This window comes from Nothobranchius furzeri, chromosome 3, assembly GCF_043380555.1.
Source record: "Nothobranchius furzeri strain GRZ-AD chromosome 3, NfurGRZ-RIMD1, whole genome shotgun sequence".
Classification (NCBI taxonomy): Eukaryota; Metazoa; Chordata; class Actinopteri; order Cyprinodontiformes; family Nothobranchiidae; genus Nothobranchius; species Nothobranchius furzeri.
Window position 1 is genome coordinate 76,915,280 of NC_091743.1, and position 20,699 is coordinate 76,935,978.

The 20,699-nt window shown below is 46.3% G+C and overlaps 2 protein-coding genes across 7 annotated transcripts in view; one reads left to right on the top strand and one right to left on the bottom strand.

Annotated features, from left to right (window-relative positions):
* Nucleotides 1–5,610: 5,610 nt before the first annotated feature.
* ddx27 (DEAD (Asp-Glu-Ala-Asp) box polypeptide 27) lies at nucleotides 5,611–13,359 on the top strand. 2 transcript variants are annotated; one of them, XM_015958360.3, is made up of 21 exons: nucleotides 5,611–5,922; nucleotides 6,400–6,549; nucleotides 6,624–6,683; nucleotides 6,756–6,924; nucleotides 7,264–7,310; nucleotides 7,386–7,472; nucleotides 7,602–7,707; nucleotides 7,873–8,046; nucleotides 8,131–8,281; nucleotides 8,346–8,445; nucleotides 8,553–8,694; nucleotides 8,769–8,922; nucleotides 9,121–9,202; nucleotides 9,527–9,704; nucleotides 9,784–9,890; nucleotides 9,974–10,070; nucleotides 10,150–10,244; nucleotides 10,328–10,448; nucleotides 12,965–13,061; nucleotides 13,136–13,195; nucleotides 13,270–13,359. In XM_015958360.3, exons 1-21 carry the CDS (start codon nucleotides 5,839–5,841, stop codon nucleotides 13,286–13,288), a joined length of 2,280 nt encoding a protein of 759 aa, XP_015813846.3. In that variant the 5' UTR covers nucleotides 5,611–5,838; the 3' UTR covers nucleotides 13,289–13,359. The 2 variants fall into 2 exon arrangements, with proteins under 2 accessions (XP_015813846.3, XP_015813847.3); XM_015958361.3 differs by having other exon boundaries at nucleotides 12,968–13,061.
* A 275-nt stretch (nucleotides 13,360–13,634) lies between these two features.
* Nucleotides 13,635–20,699, bottom strand: part of kcnq2b (potassium voltage-gated channel, KQT-like subfamily, member 2b) — a 21,334-nt gene continuing 14,269 nt past the window's right edge. The window contains exons 9-19 of one of the 5 annotated variants that reach the window (XM_015958357.3): nucleotides 20,119–20,213; nucleotides 19,112–19,180; nucleotides 18,745–18,774; nucleotides 18,431–18,510; nucleotides 17,971–18,186; nucleotides 16,749–16,796; nucleotides 16,488–16,596; nucleotides 15,004–15,135; nucleotides 14,814–14,934; nucleotides 14,562–14,737; nucleotides 13,635–14,406 (exon numbers count right to left, since the gene is read on the bottom strand). In XM_015958357.3, coding sequence (XP_015813843.1) covers nucleotides 13,782–14,406; nucleotides 14,562–14,737; nucleotides 14,814–14,934; nucleotides 15,004–15,135; nucleotides 16,488–16,596; nucleotides 16,749–16,796; nucleotides 17,971–18,186; nucleotides 18,431–18,510; nucleotides 18,745–18,774; nucleotides 19,112–19,180; nucleotides 20,119–20,213 — 1,701 coding nt within the window. In that variant the 3' untranslated portion in view covers nucleotides 13,635–13,781. Of the gene's footprint in view, nucleotides 14,407–14,561; nucleotides 14,738–14,813; nucleotides 14,935–15,003; nucleotides 15,136–16,309; nucleotides 16,336–16,487; nucleotides 16,597–16,748; nucleotides 16,797–17,970; nucleotides 18,187–18,430; nucleotides 18,511–18,744; nucleotides 18,775–19,111; nucleotides 19,181–20,118; nucleotides 20,214–20,699 lie in introns of those variants that run through there. The other 4 variants (XM_015958359.3, XR_001572911.3, XR_008559546.2 and 1 more) reach the window with 4 other exon arrangements.

Consider the following 20,699-nt stretch of genomic DNA (forward strand, 5'->3'; position numbering starts at 1 on the left):
CACTGACTCCTCCTCCTGCCCCGCTGCTCCTCTGTACAGACTGGGAGGGTTTCTCCTGGTATTTCACACTTTATGAAACATCTTGATGTTAAAAAGTTTCTATCTTCACTGGTTCTGACTTCGAGTTTGTGTTTCTGAGATCATTTAGAGAAAACCTTTCATGTAAATAGAGATATAAGTTTTATACTGAAGCAAACTCAGAATGAGTTATTTCTGCTCTGAACATCCAGAGTTGAAATTGAACCCTCTCATCCACATTAGTCAGCAGCTTAAAGCTGTTATAATCATGATGTGATGATTAGTCATACGAACGACCTCTCACACAATCAGAATATTTTAAGCAAAACATATTAGAAACGTTAGTTAGGAACACACAAGGTAACAAAAGTGAGCAGCCGGTAAAAGTTTTGTGTGTGTGTGTGTGTGTGTGTGTTAATTTTTAGAAATTCTCTGCGTGTGTGTACTGCAGCCAGCCACTAGAGGGCGGTTTGCGTGCTTTCAACTTCCTCTGCTTCAGTTAGCAAACTTCTGAGGTTGTTTCTGGATTCACAAAATTACATGTTGGATGTATGAGCCCACAAAAATAACAACAATAATACATTATTGTTGTTATTTTCCAACTAGTAGCACAGCATAAGTTTGATGGCATAAGTGAAGCGTCAGCGGAAGCGTCAGCCCTTGTGTCTCTGCCCCTCCGGTGTGAAGACACTCCGGGGTAAAGACATACGTGTCTAGTGTCCACAGAGCAGGTGTCATGGCGGGCGGCAATCTTTTGACCCACGACATGCAGAATCACCACACAGGAACCGGTAAGTAAGTAAAACGACTTTATTATGTACTGAAGGGCAACGAGGGGAACAGACGACGGGCAGGCTGGCAGCAAGATTTCAGGATGGAACTCTGAGGAGGGAGACAAAATGAGTATATGGAGGAATGACGGAGAATGATATTGGGAGTGGAGCTTACTGATTGCAGTAGTGGTGAGAACCTCGGGAGGGACTGGTCAGGTCCGGGTGAGCAGGAAAGCTCCAGAAGGTGATGGGACTGTTGGTCCAGAGAGTAGGTAGGAGCAGCGGTTTGGTGGAGGCAGGTGAGCGGCTGAGAGCGAGCGGCCAGGGGAGGAGACGGCGTGATCTGGTGTGCAGGAGTCCAAGCTGGTTATGGAGGTGGTGGAGTGTGAAAGAGAAACCTGGAGCAGAGCAGGGGAGGATTATCAGGGTTTCTTCTGACGACAGAAATCAAGCAGAGCTTCAAATACAGGTTAGTGACTAGGAACTAGAAATTTCACAGGATCAAGACAGGTTAAGGCTAGAGCTACCCAAGATAGAGTAATCATCCGGCGAAGTGAAGTGCCACACTGCTCCTTAAATCCCCTGGGCCATAATGACTGGATTGGCTGCAGCTGGAGACTCTCAGACTCTCAGACACGCCCACCTGAAAACAATGCTCAGAAAATACAGGTGAAATGCAGGAGGCTCACCACGGACCGTGACAGCAGGTACACAGAGCAAACAAACTCAACCCAGATGCGGCTCCATCGACACTTTGCAAGATGTGCCGTTATCCTATACCTGTGATCACTGGCTTCAGAGGAAGGTCACACACAGCAAACCGCTTTTGCAACCTTCAAAACCTCCGCTCGCTAAAACCAACTCCCCCCGAAGACACCCACCTGTCTATGGGACTGTGGAACTGCCAATCAGCTGTAAACAAAGCTGACTTCATTACCGCATACGCAAACCACCTGTCACTTGATGCACTGGCTCTCACTGAGACCTGGATAAAACCATGTGACAATGCTACCCCATCTGCTCTCTCAGTTAACCACACTTTCTCCCACACTTCACGTGCATCTGGCCGAGGTGGTGGAACGGGCATTTTAATTTCCAACAAATGGATATACAGTCAGTTGCTACCCATCACTAAATACAACTCCTTTGAATCCCATGCCATCCAGGTAACTGTACCGAAAAAAATATTTTTGGTTGTCATATATCGACAACCAGGTCAACTCAGAGACTTTCTTGATGAACTCGACACCCTGCTCTCCTCCATTCCTGAGCACGACTGTCCCACAATGGTCCTTGGAGACATGAATATTCACCTGGACAATCCCAGCTCATCAGGCTTCCTATCACTAATGTCATCATTTGATTTAAAACTAGTACAAAGTCCTCCAACTCACAAAGCTGGAAAAGCACTTGACCTCATTTTCACCAGAAACTGTGCCATAGACACAATCTCTGTCACACCGCTGCATCTTTCGGATCATTACTTCATCCATTTCAGCACGACTTTACATGGGAGGTCCACTGCTTCCTCCCCAGTGGTCTCATTCCGCCGCAACCTCCGCAATCTGGCACCCAACTACTTCTCCTCTCTTGTTGCCTCCACTCTTCCATCTCCCAGCACATTCTCTGCTTATGAAGTGAATGAAGCCACCGAGTCTCTCTGCTCCACACTCTGCTCTTGTCTTAACGACTTGTGTCCTTTAGCCACTAGACCTGCTAAATCCTCTCAGTCGCACCCTTGGCTAAATGATACCCTCCGGTCTCTACACACCAATCTTAGAGCTGCGGAATGGAAATGGCGCAAAACAAAAGATCGTGGTGATCAATTAAAATTTCATGAATTACTGTCCTCATTCTCAGCCAGCATCACTGATGCAAAGAAAGCTTTCTACACTGAAAAAATTCTCAGCTCTACTGACTCTCAGAAACTATTTTCAACATTCAAAACTCTGCTCACCCCTCCTTCTCCACCTCCTACCAACAATCTATCAGCTGACACCTTTGCCTCATTCTTCACTGACAAAGTGGCAGCTATAAGCAAACAGTCTACTCAACTGGCCACTCCTGAACATCTGTTACTACAAACTCCTTCAAGCCCAACCATCTCAGGCCCTACTGCTTCATTTTCCTCTTTTTCCCCTCTCACTGAGAACTGTGTGTCCAAGCTTCTCACGTGCAGCCGCCCTACTACGTGCCCACTTGACCCCATTCCGACTAAGCTGCTCCAAGCTATTGCTCCTACAGTAGCTGCAGCAGTCACACATGTGATCAACGAATCACTGATATCCGGTACATTTCCCACCTCTCTCAAGCATGCTCAGGTTAAACCGCTGCTAAAAAAAAAACATCTCTTCCTCCAAATCATGTGGAGAACTACCGACCTATCTGTCTCCTCCCTTTTCTGTCCAAAATCATTGAAAGGGTGGCTTTCAAGCAGATCACAGAATGCCTCTCACAAAACTGTCTGCTTGACCCTTACCAGTCTGGGTTCAAAATGGGCCACTCCACTGAAACTGCTCTGTTAGCAGTGACTGAATCCTTAAAAGAAGCTAGAGCGACAGGAAAATCCTCAGTGCTTATCCTGCTCGACTTATCGGCTGCATTTGACACGGTCAACCATGGCTTCCTTTTGTCCACACTCTCTAGCATGGGCATCACGGAGAAAGCACACGCCTGGTTTGAGTCGTACCTCACAGGACGATCATTCAGTGTATCTTGGCTTGGACAATCCTCTACCATGCACCATCTTGCCACAGGAGCCCCCCAGGGCTCTATACTAGGACCTCTTCTCTTTGCCATATACACCACCTCACTGGGTGAGATCATTCGATCACATGGCTTCTCCTACCACTGCTATGCAGACGACACCCAGCTCTATCTGTCATTTCCACCGGACGACCACACTGTCTCTGCACGAATATCAAACTGTCTCTCTGACATATCAAAATGGATGAAATCCCACCATCTCCATCTCAACCTATCTAAAACTGAACTACTTGTCATCCCAGCAAAACCATCCATACAGCACAATATCTCAATCCAAAATGACTTCCCATCTCTGGCTCCTTCAAAGGCAGTTCGAAATCTGGGTGTTGTGATTGATGAACACCTGACCTTTAAAGATCATGTTGCCTCTGTTGCTCATTCATGCCACTTTACGCTGTATAACATACGAAAGATCAGACCATACCTAACACAACATGCCACCCAGCTCCTGGTGCAATCCACTGTCATCTCCCACCTTGATTACTGCAATGCCCTTCTAACTGGTCTTCCAGGCTGTACTGTGAGACCTCTTGAAATGGTCCAGAACACAGTGGTGCGTCTGGTCTTCAATCAGCCAAAAAGAGCACACGTCACCCCTCTGTTCATTGAGCTCCACTGGCTACCGCTAGCAGCACGCATCAAATTCAAATTGCTAACACTAGCATACAAAGTCCGAGATGGTACGGCTCCCATCTACCTGAATCCTCTTGCAAAGGCTTACGTCTCAGCCCGGTCGCTCCGGTCATCACAGGATCGTCGGCTAGCAGTGCCTACACCACGCTCAGGCAATCCAGACTCTTCTCATGCATTGTTCCACAAATGTGGAATGACCTTCCAAGCACTACCAGAACTGCGGCTTCCTTTTCAATTTTCAAGAAACTCCTGAAGACCCTGCTCTTCAGAGAGCATCTTCTTAACTAGCACCTTGCCTGCACATGTCCCCTCTCTCTACCGTCCACTCCTTGTTCCCTCCTCTCCATGAGTGATGTCAATGTTGTTGTTGTTATTGTTGTTGTTAGCCTCAAGGGCAACATGCCGATTATCACAAGTCGCTTTGGACAAAAGCGTCTGCTAAATACATAAACATAAACATTTGATTTATTTTTAATTAAGCGAACAGACAAGGGGTCAGTAACTGGGAAACACTGAGCACAGATTTTTTTTTACATTTTTTTATTATTCCTGAACAAAGACAACAGAACAAGGTACCACATTAAGGTACACACTCTCATGGAGGATGTAAGCTTAAAACAGGCTAAGGGGCTTATCAAAGAAAAAAATAACATAAAAAACAACAGAGCATGAGTTACATAGGAAACTCAAAACAGAAAGTTCTCAGTTAGATGAGAATTGATTCTTGCATTTTTTCCATTTTTTCATTTTACTTAATGAACAATAGAATAGTTTAAATTTGCTCAAAAAGCATGGGAATGAGGGCTTGGTACCCCTCCATTTATTGCAATGGATGTGATATTTGGCTAACAATACAACCATATTGATAGCATCAGAAAAAGTCGCATTCAAGTCCTTCACATAGAACAGAATATCACCAACTTAAAAAAAATCAATAGTAAGTTTGAGATTAATCTATTCATTAATGTCATTCCAAAAAACTCATGAATGTTGGCAATAATAAAACAAATGTTGCAGGGATTCATCTTCTGATTTACAAAAAGCACACAAATCAACATCAAGTTTAAACCTTCTTTCCAGAAACTTAGATACAGGACATATTCCATTTATTATTTTAAAATGAGTCTCTTTTACCTTTGGAGAAACAGGCCATGTTTTGAATATGCAAAAGCCATTGTGACTTCGCAGTTTGTAAACTTCTTCAAATTACTTCTGTTGTAATCATAATAAATCTTTTGTCGCATACCATCATTGATGTTCTTGTTATTACATTTGTTTTCAAGTAAGTTGCAATTATTCACTCTTAACGTAGGTATTGTAATGATCACAACGGAATTTATTATAATGTTTTTAATTAGCTGAATCAGTGCTACTGGGATCGCTTTACATATCTTTTCCAATTCTTTATACCTACAATTAATATAATATTTTTCACTGAGGGATGAAAATTTACACTGAGCACAGATCTTTGCTGTTAGCTGCTTTTATAGGATGAACGGTTTGCTGCTCCGCACCAGCAGGTGGCGCTAAGCCACCAGGAGACGGCACTAACCGGAAATAACAATGAACATTTCCGGTTTCCGTCCACACGTGTGTAACTGAACGTGTGGAAAGATCCTTCAGAACCCGTAAAAACAGAGTTGGAGTCATGTTGGAACAGTTCGGTCTGATCGGAACCATCCGGGACGAGGACCAGAGTCCGGATGAGCCCGACACAGAGTCCGAGCAGGAGGTAGGTCGGTCCGTAACACCGGAGGAGAACCAGAACTTCCCACGGAATCGGTTTAAGTCCCAGGGGCGCGATCAGAACACAAACAGATCAAACAAACCGATGTCAGGTGGGTTAGGGTTAGCTGGGTGTCACGTGACCCTTTCTCACGGAGGTTCTAAAACAAAACCAGGGTTCCTTCAGGTGTCTGGTGTCTTCGTAACTCCATGATGTGATGTCAGGATATCCTCCAGCAGTCTGAGCCTATAGCAGCATAACTAAAGGGATGAGCCAGCACGAGCGTGCAGCTTTAGAGAGAGGACGGTCTGAAGCAGACAGGAGGGTCTTCCCCACCAGAGAGGAGCCTGGAACCTGAAAGCTCTGCCTCCCGTTCATCTGTTAGAACCTCATGAAACCACAAGGAAACATGCAGTCTGCTGGGAACATCTGGAAATAAGATCTTTGATAGATGATTGATTTGTGTACCGCTTTTGTTTGCAGGAGGAGCCGATTGTCCTGAACAGGAAGAAGAAGTTTGGGAATCAAGCATCAAGAGACTTTAACTTTGACTTTGACTTTGAAGAGAGAGATGGGCTGAACCTCGATGATGACTGGCCAATGGCAGATGTCCTAAAGCAGCTCAAGAAGAAGGTAGAATCCGACAGGAACCCTGTTCTTCGGATGTCAGCAGAATGTTCTCCAGCTGAGTTTGTTTCTGTTTGCAGAGAACGGTGACTACTTTGGATCAGAAAATAGAGAAAATCAGGAAGCAGAGGAAAGCTGAGGTCAGTTTCTGGTCCAGCTTCACTTCACCGTTGATTTGTTGTTCATGCTTAATTATATCAGTTTATTTTTAGGAGAAATCCTCCAGTACCACAGCTGGAAGTTCAGTAGAGCCAAAGGAGGAGGATGAGCCTCCTGCAGGAGATGCTGCTGATGATGGTGATGATGGGGAAGAGGAGGAGGAGGAGGAGGAAGACGAGGAGGAGTTTGACTCAGCTGATGAAGAGGTTCTCACCAAATCAGGTGGAATTACTAGAGTTTTTTGTTTTGAGCTGTTTGTGTGAAGATGTGATTCAATCAAGCAGACGGCATTCAGTTAGGGTTTGGGATCGGTCTGGGAAATTTCTGGGAAATGTTTGTTTGCTGAAGGTTTTTGTAATTTTGTGACAGGAAAGCTAAATATAAATGTTCAGGTTTAAACCACACACACACACACACACACACACACACACACACACACACACACACACACACACACACACACACACACACACACACACACACACACACACATCTGACCTGCAGTTGAAACAGACTCACGAGTTTTGGATTTTATGTTTCTCACTTCCTGCTTCCTGTCAGACACCTTGAGGGAGAAGGAACGTCGAGGGAAGAAGAGGAAGGATGAGGTGAGGAGGAGTAGAGGTGGCTCTGATGGGTTAAATGTGCTGCATTACCATAGTAACAACCACATTTGTGTTCAGGCTGCAGAGTCATTTTATGAAGATGCGTCTCAGTTCAACGATCAACTGACCTTTGAAGACATGAACCTTTCCAGACCCATCCTGAAGGTAAAACCCAAACAAAAGGAATTCTAGAGACCCGTGTAGTCTGAACCGATGGTACCAAACCAGGCCGTAGCCCAGATCCAGACCAGTCTCACCAGTATCTGTCCTTTCCTGTTTGTTTTGTTGCTGAAGGCCATCACAGCGTTGGGCTTTAAGGAACCGACACCGATTCAGAAGGCCTGTGTTCCGGTCGGCCTACTGGGCAGGGATTTGTGTGCCTGTGCTGCTACTGGAACAGGTACCGCTGACCTACTGGAACCAGTTAGCTATTCATTAACCCAGGTGGTAGCATGTTAGCTAGATCAGAACAATCCCAACTCACCTGTTCTGTGATCCAGAACCATCCGTAGCTTGGTCTCCTGGAGCGTTCTGGTGTTATGTTATAAACGTGTGGTCTCCTCAGGGAAGACGGCAGCCTTCATGCTTCCTGTGTTGGAGCGTTTGATTTATAAACCCAGGACATCCCAGGTGACCAGGGTCCTGGTTCTGGTTCCTACCAGAGAGCTGGGAATCCAGGTTCACTCTGTGGCCCGTCAGCTGGCCCAGTTCACCTCCATCACCACCTGCCTGGCTGTCGGTACGAACGCCTCCTGGCTGCGCATGGATCAAACCCAGTTCAAACTGGTTCTGGTGGTTTTCTGAACCATGTTGTTCTGTCCAGGCGGTCTGGACCTGAAGTCTCAGGAGGCGGCGCTGAGGGCAGGACCTGATGTCCTGATAGCTACACCTGGCCGACTGATCGATCACCTTCATAACACGCCGAGCTTCGAGCTGAGCCACATCGAGATCCTGATCCTGGATGAGGCGGACAGGTGAGGATTCACATCTGAGGAACGGGTCACAGAACACCGCTCTGATGCTGTCTGGTTCTGTCAGGATGCTGGACGAGTACTTCGAAGAACAGATGAAGGAGGTCATCAGGTTGTGTTCTTACAACAGACAGACCATGTTGTTCTCCGCCACCATGACAGAAGAGGTACGCACCAGGTCACCTGACCCGTGCTTTTGTGGTTCACACCCCTGGTGTTTTATTCGGGTCATATGACTTGTGCCCTTTGCGGGTCATGTGACCTGTGTCTGCAGGTCAAGGATCTAGCAGCAGTGTCGCTGAAGCAGCCCATCCGGATCTTTGTGAACAGCAACACAGACGTCGCTCCGTTCCTGCGACAGGAGTTCGTCCGGATCCGACCACACAGAGAAGGCGACAGAGAGGCTGTGGTTGCAGGTAGGAACCAGTCCTCCTGGGATTGTGTTGTCTGTGGAACGCGTTTCCTTGTACTGAACACTGTGGTTTCTCAGCTCTGCTGACCCGGACCTTCCAGGACCACGTGATGCTGTTCACTCAGACGAGAAAACAGGCTCACAGGCTGCACATCCTGTTGGGACTGGTGGGCCTGAGAGTTGGAGAACTGCACGGCGAACTGAGCCAGAACCAGAGACTGGAGAACCTCAGGTACAATCTTAGTTTGGGTTGTTAGTCCTGACTGTACCGGATGTTCAGAGGTTTTTTTTTGTTGTCTTATTTAACACTTCTGCCTGCCCAAAAAGGAAAGTACACCGGAGCTGAGCGCCGTGACCGCCGTCCTCCATGCTGCGGTGGTTCTGTTGTATCGCCATAGTTTCACGCTTCCTTGTTCTCCGTGTTCTGCAGGCGGTTCAAAGATGAACAGATCGATGTTTTGGTGGCGACAGATGTGGCAGCTCGAGGTCTGGACATCGACGGAGTGAAAACGGTGAGATGTTCAGAAAACCAGCGTTTTGGTTGCGCTTGTTTTTATTGTATCTGGCGTTGGTCAGGCTTAGACGGTTTCATAAAAGGAGTAAAATTTCCTCCAGTCGGGTTAGAAATGTGGTCGTTAGAGCCGTAATATCAGGACCTTTCCTAACGAAGCACGTTTTTCGGCACTAGTTCAGATTCTGAACCTGGTTCCGGGTCCTCCGATCCACAAATGAGCTTCAGAATTGTGGTGAAGCAACAGTGTTGAGATGGTTTTATGAAGCACCGATAAATGTGGGACATTTCTCCTGACCTGGACCTGTTTCCACGTGTCCTTCAGGTCATAAACTTCACCATGCCCTCCACAGTCAAACACTACGTCCACAGAGTGGGTCGGACAGCGAGAGCTGGACGCTCAGGGCGTTCTGTGTCTTTGGTTGGAGAGTCTGAGAGGAAGATGCTGAAGGAGGTGGTGAAGACAGCCAAGAACAGTGTGAAGGCCCGTGTCCTGCCACCAGGTATCGACTCATGACCAGGAGGTTACCTGATGTTCTCTACAGGTGAGCTGTGACTGAACTGTGCCTGTGTCCCACCCAGAGGTCATCTTGAAGTTCAGAGACCTGATTTCCAAGCTAGAGAAAGACGTTGAAGCAGTGATGAAGCTAGAGAGAGAAGAACGAGAACTGGCTGCATCAGAGGCCAAGGTACACCTGACCCGCTGCTCACCTGAACATCTGGTATCAAAAATAACGTATAACAGTGTGTGTGTGTGTGTGTGTGTGTGTAGCTGAGTGTGGCTCAGAAACGTCTAGATGGTTCCGCCTCCTCCAGTCAATCACAGAGAGTTTGGTTTCAGACGCAACAGGAACGAAAACAGAGTCGCAGTGAGTTTTAATCCTGTCGTGTGTGTGTGTGTGTGTAACCCTGTGATTGTGTGTTTGACTAACTCTGTGTGTGTCCCAGTGTCGAAGGCGCTGCAGGAGTTTGATTTGGCTCTCAGAGGAAAGAAGAAGAGACAAAAGTTCCTGAAGGAAGGCATGAAGAAGAAAGAGCTGACGGTAAATTCAACCCCTGATCAATCATCCTCACCCTCACAGAGAAACCCTAACACAGACACACACCTTTTTATGTGATGTCACAGTCTGATGAGCGCGCTCAGTTTGAGATCCTGAAGGCACAGATGTTCGCGGAGCGAGCTGCCAAAAGGGATCGACGAGCAAAACGAGCGCGAGCAATGCCAGAGGACGAGATGCCACAGAAAGGTCCAAACACACAAAATACACACATAACAAAACACACTGGCAAGTAGGGTTGGGCATTGTTTGATTTTGAACGATTCCAATTCCTCGTTTCGATTCCGATTCTTTCAAGACATGACATGCTTTACATGAGCTAGCTAACCACAGGTCCTACTTGATGAAATAACCTGAACTTCAACGTGAATTTTAATTCTATGAACAACAACATCACCTTCATTTAGACAAAACATATTTTGGAGAAAAAAAGAAAAAGACTTGCAGCACAACCAGTGTGTTTGTTTCTGACCACAACCAAAGTCTGGAAGAATCCTCTGGGATGAGAGACTAAATGTCTCCAACATATCCAGAAACTTCCAGCTGTTTTCAGCTAAAACTTTCAGGATGATCATGTCCAGGATGACTGAGAACTACACCTCCATGCTGCAGCAGCGATCAGTCAGAACAGGAAGTGAAACTTAAATGTAGCTGCTGTCAGTAACTATCTAACAGATTTAAACATTAAAACTCTCAACAGAAATAGTTCAGAAAGGAAATTAAAATGTCCACAACTTTGTGTGTGATTTATTATTATTATTATTATTATTATTATTTATTGTGGCAGAAGCTGGTGTGGTCCACCACAGAGAAGTTGCTCTAGCATGACAACTTTAATTTTTCTACAGATTATTGTTCAGCCTTCTGATGCTCACACACACACAGACCCACACACACACACAGACCCACACACACACACACAGACCCACACACACACACACATACACACACACACACACGAGTGTTGGTGAGTGGCTGCGCCTGACTGCTGACGCTCCGTGTGTGTTTTTATTTCTGCAGTGAGACAAACTCACCTCACACTGTCCAGAGTTTGTTCTTTAAAGCTTCTATTAAATCCAGAGTTGACATATTTTAACAAGTGTCCTCTATGCTGCAGGAGTTAAAGTTTACATTATGGAGTAAAAGTTCTGCAGACGCGTTTGTTTATGTTTGGCCGCTGCATGCCAGGTGGGGAGAGGGGGGACTTGGTGCTGCACACAGACAGCTGGTGTGATCAGCTCTGAAAAGAGTTGATCACAATTTGCAGATCACGTTTATTTTTCACGGAGATCTGCCGCAGATTCCTCTTCCGGTCGGCATTCTAGGAATCGAACTAAACTTTGAACAATTCTGGGAAAAACTAACAGTTGGAACCGGTTCCAATCGATTCTTGACCCTATTCACTTATCACTTAGAGCAGTGGTTCCCACACTTTTCAGCCTGACCAACAGATGTTCCTTCGTATTGTTACATTATTTAGACATTTTCATTGTATTTGCAAAGTTTTAATTTATATATAAATATATAAAGCTCTTTTAAAATTTTATATTTTACTTTTTATGATTATGTGGCACACTTGACTTCCATATCTAACGCATCGGCATCTGCCTCTTTTTTACAGCTTTTTTTTTTTTTACCTTGTCGCTACGTCTGTCACATTAGCGGTGTTTTACCATCATTTCTACATTCATCACATCCCAGAGAAGGTTAAACATCAAACCCAACGTTTGGAACTTGTAAACTCCACACACCTCTCGTGCAGCACCAGCTGTCTGATGCTGCAACAGCGTCAATCTTCCCGGCTGGATGAGTGAATTTCTTTATCAGAGTCAATATTCTGCTTCATAATCAGAGTCAGTCAGCAAAGACCAGACCTGCTGGCAATGATACGTTTTATCTAACATTTGCACTCTTCATGTTGCGTGTAGATGAGACTTGTTAAAGTCAGTAATGAGGCTTTGGAGCTTATAACGAGTAAGTCCCAACACTGACCACTATGTAGCCTACTGACACTATAACCAACATGCATAAACAAGACAGATCTACACTGTTGGTCTACGCAGTAATTTTTCTTGCCTTTTTTGCTTCATCCTGCATCCTAGCAGCAACCACTTTGGCGCCTTTGGAGTTGGTGTTTGTTTACGTCATGCTACATTCAGTGTAATTGGAAAAAGGAGCTTCAAGCGCTTAACCTCCGATTTTGTTTTCTTTCTGGCCTTAGTGCGGGGGACGGATCGGGGTCGATCTGAATCTGGGGGAGACAGATGCCCCCCGTCCCCCACCCTAACTGCGTGCCTGGGTGGGGGGAGGGGGGACTGGACTCGGTGCTGCACACAGACAGCTGGTGTGATCAGCTCTGACAAGCTTGATCACAATTTGCAGATCACGTTTATTTTTCACGAAGATCGGCCGCGTATTCTTCTGGTCGGCATTCTAGGAATCGAAACTAGGAATCGAATTAAAAAACTTTGAACGATTCTGGGAAAAACTAACAGTTGGAACCAGTTCCAATCGATGCTCGATACCCAACCCTACTGGCGTGGTTAAGTACTTTTCTAACTAGAGGTAAATTATTTCATTTGTTCTGCTGTTCCATTTTATCTTTAGCTGCAGAATAAATAATTTCTGTACATTTTTAGAGAAGTTCATCTGTCTAATCTTAATCAGAATAAAAACTCTGACTTTAATAAACTGGTTCTGTGCAGCAGCCAATCAGAAAGCAGCAGGAGGCCGAAAGAAGTCCGTATTTGATGAGGAGCTGACCAACACTAGCAGGAAGTCTCTGAAACACTTCAGAGCAGGGTGAGACTTGTTACCTGTCTGTCTGCCTGTCTGCCTGACTTTCTCTGTCTTACCACCTGTCTCTCTTTCCCCAGGCCATCCTTTGCAGACAGAAAGCGTCTGGGTTTGAACAAAAAACACTCGGCTGGTTCCAGGTAAGGCTCACCCGGTCTAAGTCGTTCACCTGAGTCAAACGTGTCTGAGTCAAACGTTCTGTTTTGTTTTGTAGGTCCAAAAAGAAGAAATGAGTGTCAGGGGTTCTCCGTGTTGTCTCGTTCTCTTTATTCTGTGACAGTTTAAATAAAGTTGTTGTGGTTAATCAGCTGTTTTTGCTGCAGAAACCCGACTCATTCTGGGTTTAAACACAAAACAATACAATTCTGTAAACTGGACAAAAAACATCTGGATTGAACTGGTCAGGGTGTTTGTACTGGAAGCCTCTCCCTCATTGGCTGGTGTCGACTCCATTTTGGAGATCTGACTCATCCCAGAACGGAGTTCCTGCTGGTTAAACGCTCTTGTCACCATCATGCTGACGTGTTAAAACACGAGTGTGATAAGTTAGTGAGCGGTGAACCAATCAGGTGTAAGCGAGTCAGTGACAGAACAAATGTACAACGTGCTGATCATCAGCTCCCACAATGCTTCGCTCCAACCTCCAGCTGGTGATTCAAGTCTGAAGAGGTTTCAGAGTTCCTCACATGTGGAGAAGTTCTGATTCAGTTCTGGGTAATCCTGGTTCTACTTGGTACTGGTCCAAGCATGATCCGAGTGCGGTGAGGGAGCGCAGAGCTCAGATTCTGAGTCAGACTCGCCCTCTGCGATGTAAGGTCGGACAGTGGTGCAACGGGCAGAGCCGGGACCTCCCTGCTGCTCCACCAGACTGGCTGATGTGTAGAATCCGTTGTTCAGGAAGTCCAGGTTCTCTCTGGACTGGGAGATGGAAAAGCCGCTAAAGGAGTGCTGCAGCTCCTCGTGGTCCACTGAAGGGATGGAGATGGAGGTGTCGCTGTCGGGCTTCACCTCGTCTCCGGCTCCGGTCCCGTTGCTGTCTCCGCCCTTCTCTGCTCTCTCAGAACCTCCTCGGTCTCCGGTGCTGTGTCGGTTTGAGCGGTTACCCCCGTGTCTCTCACCAGCAGGAGGAGGAGGCAGTCGGACCAGTGACGCATCCCCTACTGGGCTGGGGGTGTTACCATGGCTGCGCTGTGGGGGAGGGGCCTGCTGGTGGAACTGGGAGCTGATAGGCTGCCAGGAGGTGGAGGGGGGGCAAATGGGGGAAGTGTAGTTCCTGTGTCCAGTTGAGCTGCTGGAGCGGACCATCTTGGTCACAAACCGAGTCCTGTCCAGGTGGTCGCCAGGCAACACTCTACATGAGACGCAAACATGATAGCATTCAGAACCACGGCTACCTGTTCTGTCACCATGGTTACCTGGAGTGCCTATTGCTACAGGTGAATTTCAGAAGAGCCAAACATCTGATTCTGGTACATTTATGATTTTTGGTTTCTGAGGAACACTCACTGCAGGATCTTGGAGATGGACTGGCTCTTCTCCAGATGATCCACTGGACTGTGATAGGGCGGCGCCGGGTCTGGTTCCTTAGATCCAAAGTAGGCGTCCGTCTCAGCCTGAGGGATTCCCATTCGCTGGATGTAGATGTTTACCAGAAAGTCCAGCTTCCGCTCCATGGACAGGACCTGAAGACCAGCAGGGCCTGATTTAGAGCTCGAGTAGTTTCAGAACCTTTTAGTTCTGCTGTGGCTAACAGCTCACCTGTTTCTCAACCTTCCCTAGACGTCCCATCATGCTCGGGTCCTCAGGTATCTCCTCACCTGCTGCTTTAGGACGGTCTTTGTCTGCAATCGGTGTGCCTCTACCAACAATCTGATCCACTCTGCCGGTCAGGAGAAACAAAGTTAAACATGAAAGATCAGGAAACGAGATCAAGGGTCAAGCAGCTCACCTGGCCTGCAGGTTCTTAATGCGAGCAAGCATGTCCAGGTGACCAGCTGAATACTGTTCAATCACATCCATGACATCATACGGACGAAGACTCTCCTTAAACTTCCTCTTGGACACCATGAAGCGCATGATGCTGAGGAAAGAAACGGGAAACCAGCAGTTAACACCTGAGGACCCAGGTGGACTCAGGTACTGACGTGGAGGTCCTAGTCTGAGCTGGCCACAGAGGACCACATTTATGGACAGAGTCTAGTGTCTGAAGGGAAGAACCGGTCGTACTCCACGACTAAGGTCCTTCTCCGTTTGAATAGTTCTGATGGGTCTGTATGGGCAAAATTTGTAGGCACCCCCATGGGGGTCGGGGTTTGGTTTGGTGGGTTTCTGCTTTTTGTGGATAATAAACACCAAACAACAACCTTCAGCTCCTGCTGGGGAGGTTCACAGCCAGGTGTGAAAGCAGCTGAGATGAGGGCCAGCATCTCCAGATCTGAGGCCATGGCTCTACAGGAGTGGTCCTACCTCAGGTGGAGGAGTTTAAGGATCTCAGGGTGTTGTTGATTAGTGAGGGAGCTGCTGAACTGGTCTGTTGTGTTGGAGATGAGCTAAGCCAGAAAGTGAAGCTCTGAATTTAGTTAATCTTGGTTCCAACCGCCATCTATGGTCAGGAGCTTTGGAGAAAGGGAGACCAAGTTCGGTTTCCTCCACAGGGCTCAGCCTTGAGGAACTTGGACCTCATGGGAGACAACAGCTGCTCCTCCACATCAAGAGGAGCCAGCTGTGGGTTTTCAGGCATGTGGTTAGTCATCACCTAAGCTCCTCCGAGGGGAGGGGTTTCAGGTTTGTCTGGGACAACATGCTTATGGCTAAACCACAACATGCTGGAGGACCACATCTCCAGGGTGTCCTGGAATCACCTTGGGGACAATGGAGAAAGGACGTTTTGGGTTTCCTAGGAGTGTTGCAGGTAATCAGCGGAAGACAACAAGCGTTCGGCAGTCTGGGTTCTGTTGGTACGCCCCAGGGCAGCTGTAGCTACACTGTAGTTCATCATCACCAGCGTTTGTATGGGTGCATGACTGTGTTGTGAAGCGCTTTGGGGGGTTGTCGACCCCTAAGAAGGTGCTATACACATACAGGCCATTTACATCCATATCTAAGCTCCAGGATGCGAGATCATAAAGTAACTAAACAGGACTGAAGTACTGCTGCAGACAAATAATAAAGAAGGAGCTTCAGTTAAATATGACAGAACACAGTGAGACAACAAAAATAATGAAGCTAAGTGATGTCAGATTGACTGTTCTTACCCAACAGTTGATGGTGACCTTTGACCCTGGGTTGAGCATAAATAAAAAATAAATAAATGAAAATAATGTGAATAAAAAACTATGAATCTTTGTAAAATACACAGCAAATAAAAAAAGTGAATAAAGCGACGAATGGCTGGCAGGTAAAACAGGTGAGCCTTCAACAGACGGAGCATACCAGATGGCTCTGATGGTGACCTTTAACCCCGGTGTCAGATCCTGGGGGACAAACTCACAGTGACAGCTCTTGTTGTCATCAACCATGTCTTCCCCTGGTAAGCTGGCCTCTGAAACAACAAGAAGGAAACACGAGTGAGGCTTCCTTCAGCACCACGCCCTCCCCTGAAGAACGCTGTGGGTTCCTAGAAGACTGAGTCATGTGACAGGAAGTCCAGATCCCTAAGACAGCTCCTTTCCGTGTGTGTGTGTGTGTGCTGACCTGGGGAGTTCTTCTGTCTGAACTCTTCATCCTGCATCTCTATCAGCACTACAGGAGGAAGAGGAGAGAGGAAACACCTTCATCAGACAAAGATCAGACTCATCATCACTGGTTCTGTGGCCAAGCCAGGCAGCCAATCCCAAATGTCCTCATTCCCATGGGTTAGCCTAGCTTAGCATAAGTATAAATTAACTCTTAAGCTTAGCATAAAATGTAAAACCGGTAGTCTAACCTGGCCTACAATCTGAAAAAACCTTAATCTAGCAAAGTACGAACACTTAAAACAAATGCTAGCCTAGGTTAATGTGGCAGTGTGAGCGTCCTGTCACAATGTCCCGATTGATCATGCGCCCTGGCTACTTGGCCAAGGGGATGTCCCTTTGGCTGACTGGTTAGCGCACGTGACTCTCACCTGGGAGTCTGGGGATCGAATCCTGCCCGGGCCCTCACTTCTCATATAAAGCTAAATGACTTAGCATAATGAGTAGCCTAGTTTGACATAAAAACATAGAGTTAAAGGTAGAGTTAGCATAGCTTAGCGCAAAGACTAAATGTAAATATTTAAGAGCTGCTTATTTAAATTCTGTCAAATCTAAAGGCTTGTTGTGATTTCTACTCAGTCACTGATCTATCAGGATACCTCCAACAGCTGACCCTACATCAGTTTGTGTGGTGTTGAACATGACCAGTCGGAAACACAAGGACCACTTCAAACACCTAAAACATCTCCAACCATCACCACTGAAGCTCAGATGATGAGTTGACCAAGCGAACCTGTTTCCTCTCCTCCTTCATTCATCCTTTCCTCACTTCTTTCTCCTCTTTCCAGCTAACTCGCCCCCTCTTTGGACCCGTCTCACTTTTTCTCCTCTCACTGCTTCTCCAACTCCATTCTTGAGGAAATGATCGTTCACCTCTCTAGAAAAGTGCTCCTTTATGTCGATGCTGTGATTTGTTGCCACACGGGCTTGTTCTCTTCTGTGGGGTTCCTCTGGAGATCCAATGGCACATTCTTAACCCTTGACTCTAACCCAAACGCGGGTTTAAGTGAGTGTGTTTGTTAGCCCTGTGATGAACTCCTGACCTGTGCAGGTGTACGCTGCCAGAGACAGGCTCCACCCAGCTGTCCTGCTTGTTTGGTATTTCTGTTGCTGCTGACATCACACACAAGGATCTGTGACCTATCAGGACCGATCCGATTGGAGCTCCTAGCTTGTCTTACCTTCAGAGTTTTGCCGCGATGCTGCTCCTCGGATTCTGAACGCCTGCCTGGTCCTGCTGCGTTCTCCAAAACTCCAGCTTTTTGGAACTTTGCTGGGACTCTCTTCTAGATTGGGTTCCATGCTGGGAGATCTCCGCAAAGCCTGGGCTCCTCCTGGAGTACCTGGAACGCCGGGACCAACACCAACTCCAGTGGTGACACCAACAGGAGGAACCACTAAGGTATGAAAGAAAGAACAAGTTGAGTTTCTGGTTCTTTGTTTTCACTCTGTAAACTTTTATTGAGTTCCAGACTTTGGTTCTGTCTGAGGATTCAAACCCAAACATATTCCTGATGTTAACATAGACTATTTATATTCTTAATGAGATTAATCCAAAATCATCCAGAGTGGATTACACTGCAATGATCTGATTGCGTTTCTGCCATCAAAAGATGCCTTTAGCGTGTCTTTGATGCCCACCATGCTGTGGAGAACTTTTCCCTTTGGTTCCTGAACTCCGCGGAGATGAGAAGACCCTCTCCTTCAGACTGACCTTCTGACTGCAGAGACGACAAAGCATGGATTCTGTCAGATCTTCACTGACTAACAAGATTATTTGTTTCATTTGAGCCTAAACACCTGAGACTAAGACAAACGATCGCTAGTTTCTGCTCACACCAGCTGCTTCTTCAGCAAACTTCAGCTCAAAGTCTCAGACCTGCTCTATTAGTATGAGAACTGTCAGCATCAAGTGCTTTAGCTGCAGACTGAGTGCAGTAGAAGTGGAGACTGACCTCGGAGACGGTTCAGGCTGGACATCTTTCCTGCGGACGGACACACAGTTATTGATTCCTTTTATTGATCTGAATTTAAGTAACATTTGAAGATAAATGAACCAAAAAAATGATAAAAGGTTTTTGGTTCTGGACTCTAGATCCAGGTCCATCTATGGTCTGGACTCTAGGAGGTCCAGCTAGATCCAACAAATCTTAAAAAGTTCTCCAAGACCTGGATCTGGCTGCTTTGGTCCTGGTTCTGTTGGATCTTACACTCGAACAGTTCTCAGTAATTGTAGGTATTTTGCTTGTTTTGGTTTCAGAGATAACAGTTATTGTTGCTGAGTTTGTACAAGTAAAGTGATTTGTAGAACATCTCACTGACCTAAAGGAAAGTCCTGATTTGTTCTTGAGGTTCCTCAGCAGGTCCAGCTGATTTAGAGGAGGAATCAACCTGGAGACAAACAAAAGGAACCAAGCAAGTTTGACTAAAGTATGACGAAACCAAAAACTCGAGCTGTTAAAACAATAAAAAAAATCAGTAAAACAACCTAAAAGTGACTAAAGATAAACAGAAACTACTCTTTTAGAATCAAATCCCAGTTACAGGAGTTTGTGAGTAGAATGGAATAACCGGACACAGATAGTCCGATCAGTGCTTAAGTTGTTCCACAGAGAGGAAGCAGCCTCTGCACAGGAACCCCGGCCTCAGCAAGGTGACGTAAACGCTCCTCCTGATTAGCAGGAGCGTCACAAACCTCTCGGTAACGTCTTCATGTATCCAGTGGAGCCGTGCTTGTGCTTCCTCCCCCGGTCGGGCACCGAGAGCAGCTTTGCTTCGGTAAAACGTCTCGGCAGAAAGAAGCTTTTGGTTTAACAGAACCGCTCAGATAAAAGATCCGTGTTGGGAAAGTTTAGATTGATCTGCATCCTAATATAAACTCAGGCCGTAACTGAACTGGATCTGAATGTGGTAGGATGGAAGGCAAAGACAACATTTAAAGTGAGAACAACACAGAGCCTCGAGAACCTCTGTAACCATAACAAGAACCTTCATTTATTTAGACAGAAAAGGTTCTGTCCCAAACATGAAGCAGAACCTTTTGATCTCCACACCTGATGTCCATCAAAGTCCTGCAGGTTTTCTGTTGTTTCTTTGTTTTGACACACCTGATTCACTGTTAAATCACCTGTTCAGGAGGTCCTCAGGGTCTACAAAAGCCTGATTGTCATCTGTTTGTTTGAGTTAGTTAGGCGTGTGGAACCAAAGAACACCTAAAGCACACAGGATGCTGGACCTACAGGTCTGAAACATCTACAGGTAAATCATTAAAATGTTCTTTTCATCCTGCAGCTTAAGGTACGACAGGGATCTTCACATGGACGTCTCACCTGTACATGGGGACAGACACCGTCCTTTCGTAGTAATCCCAGGTTGAGGTCAGGTCGGTTCGAGTCAGATTTGTGGCGTAAACCCTCCAGGCCGCCTGTAGAAAACAATCAGAAAGGAACCTGCTAAGGCTGGAGGCTCAGCACAGCTGGGCAGATGCCGACTGTTCAACAGACAGATGTTTTATCTCCAGATGGGCTCAGTGAAAGAAACATCTGGAGCATCAGGTTTGTTTTAAGGTCCTGTCTCACTTAAACCATGAAATGATCATAAAACAAATAAATGATGATTATAAATTAGATTTAAATGGAATAAAAAGGGTCTTCAGCTGCTTTTTAAAGGTGTCCAGGCTGTCAAAACTATGTAAGAGCAAAGGAAGATCATTCCAAAGTCTGGAAACAGGAAAACCAGGAGCCTCGTGTATCAGCTGTACTTCTGCACAGATCTGAGCGCAAATCGTGAGTAGGAACTATTTTACGCAGGTGTGGTATTCACATGTACCTGTGTGTGGAAACGTTCCTAAACATAAGAAAACTTCAGAGCATGCATAGGAACAGCATCTAGTGGTAGAACGGGGGAATCG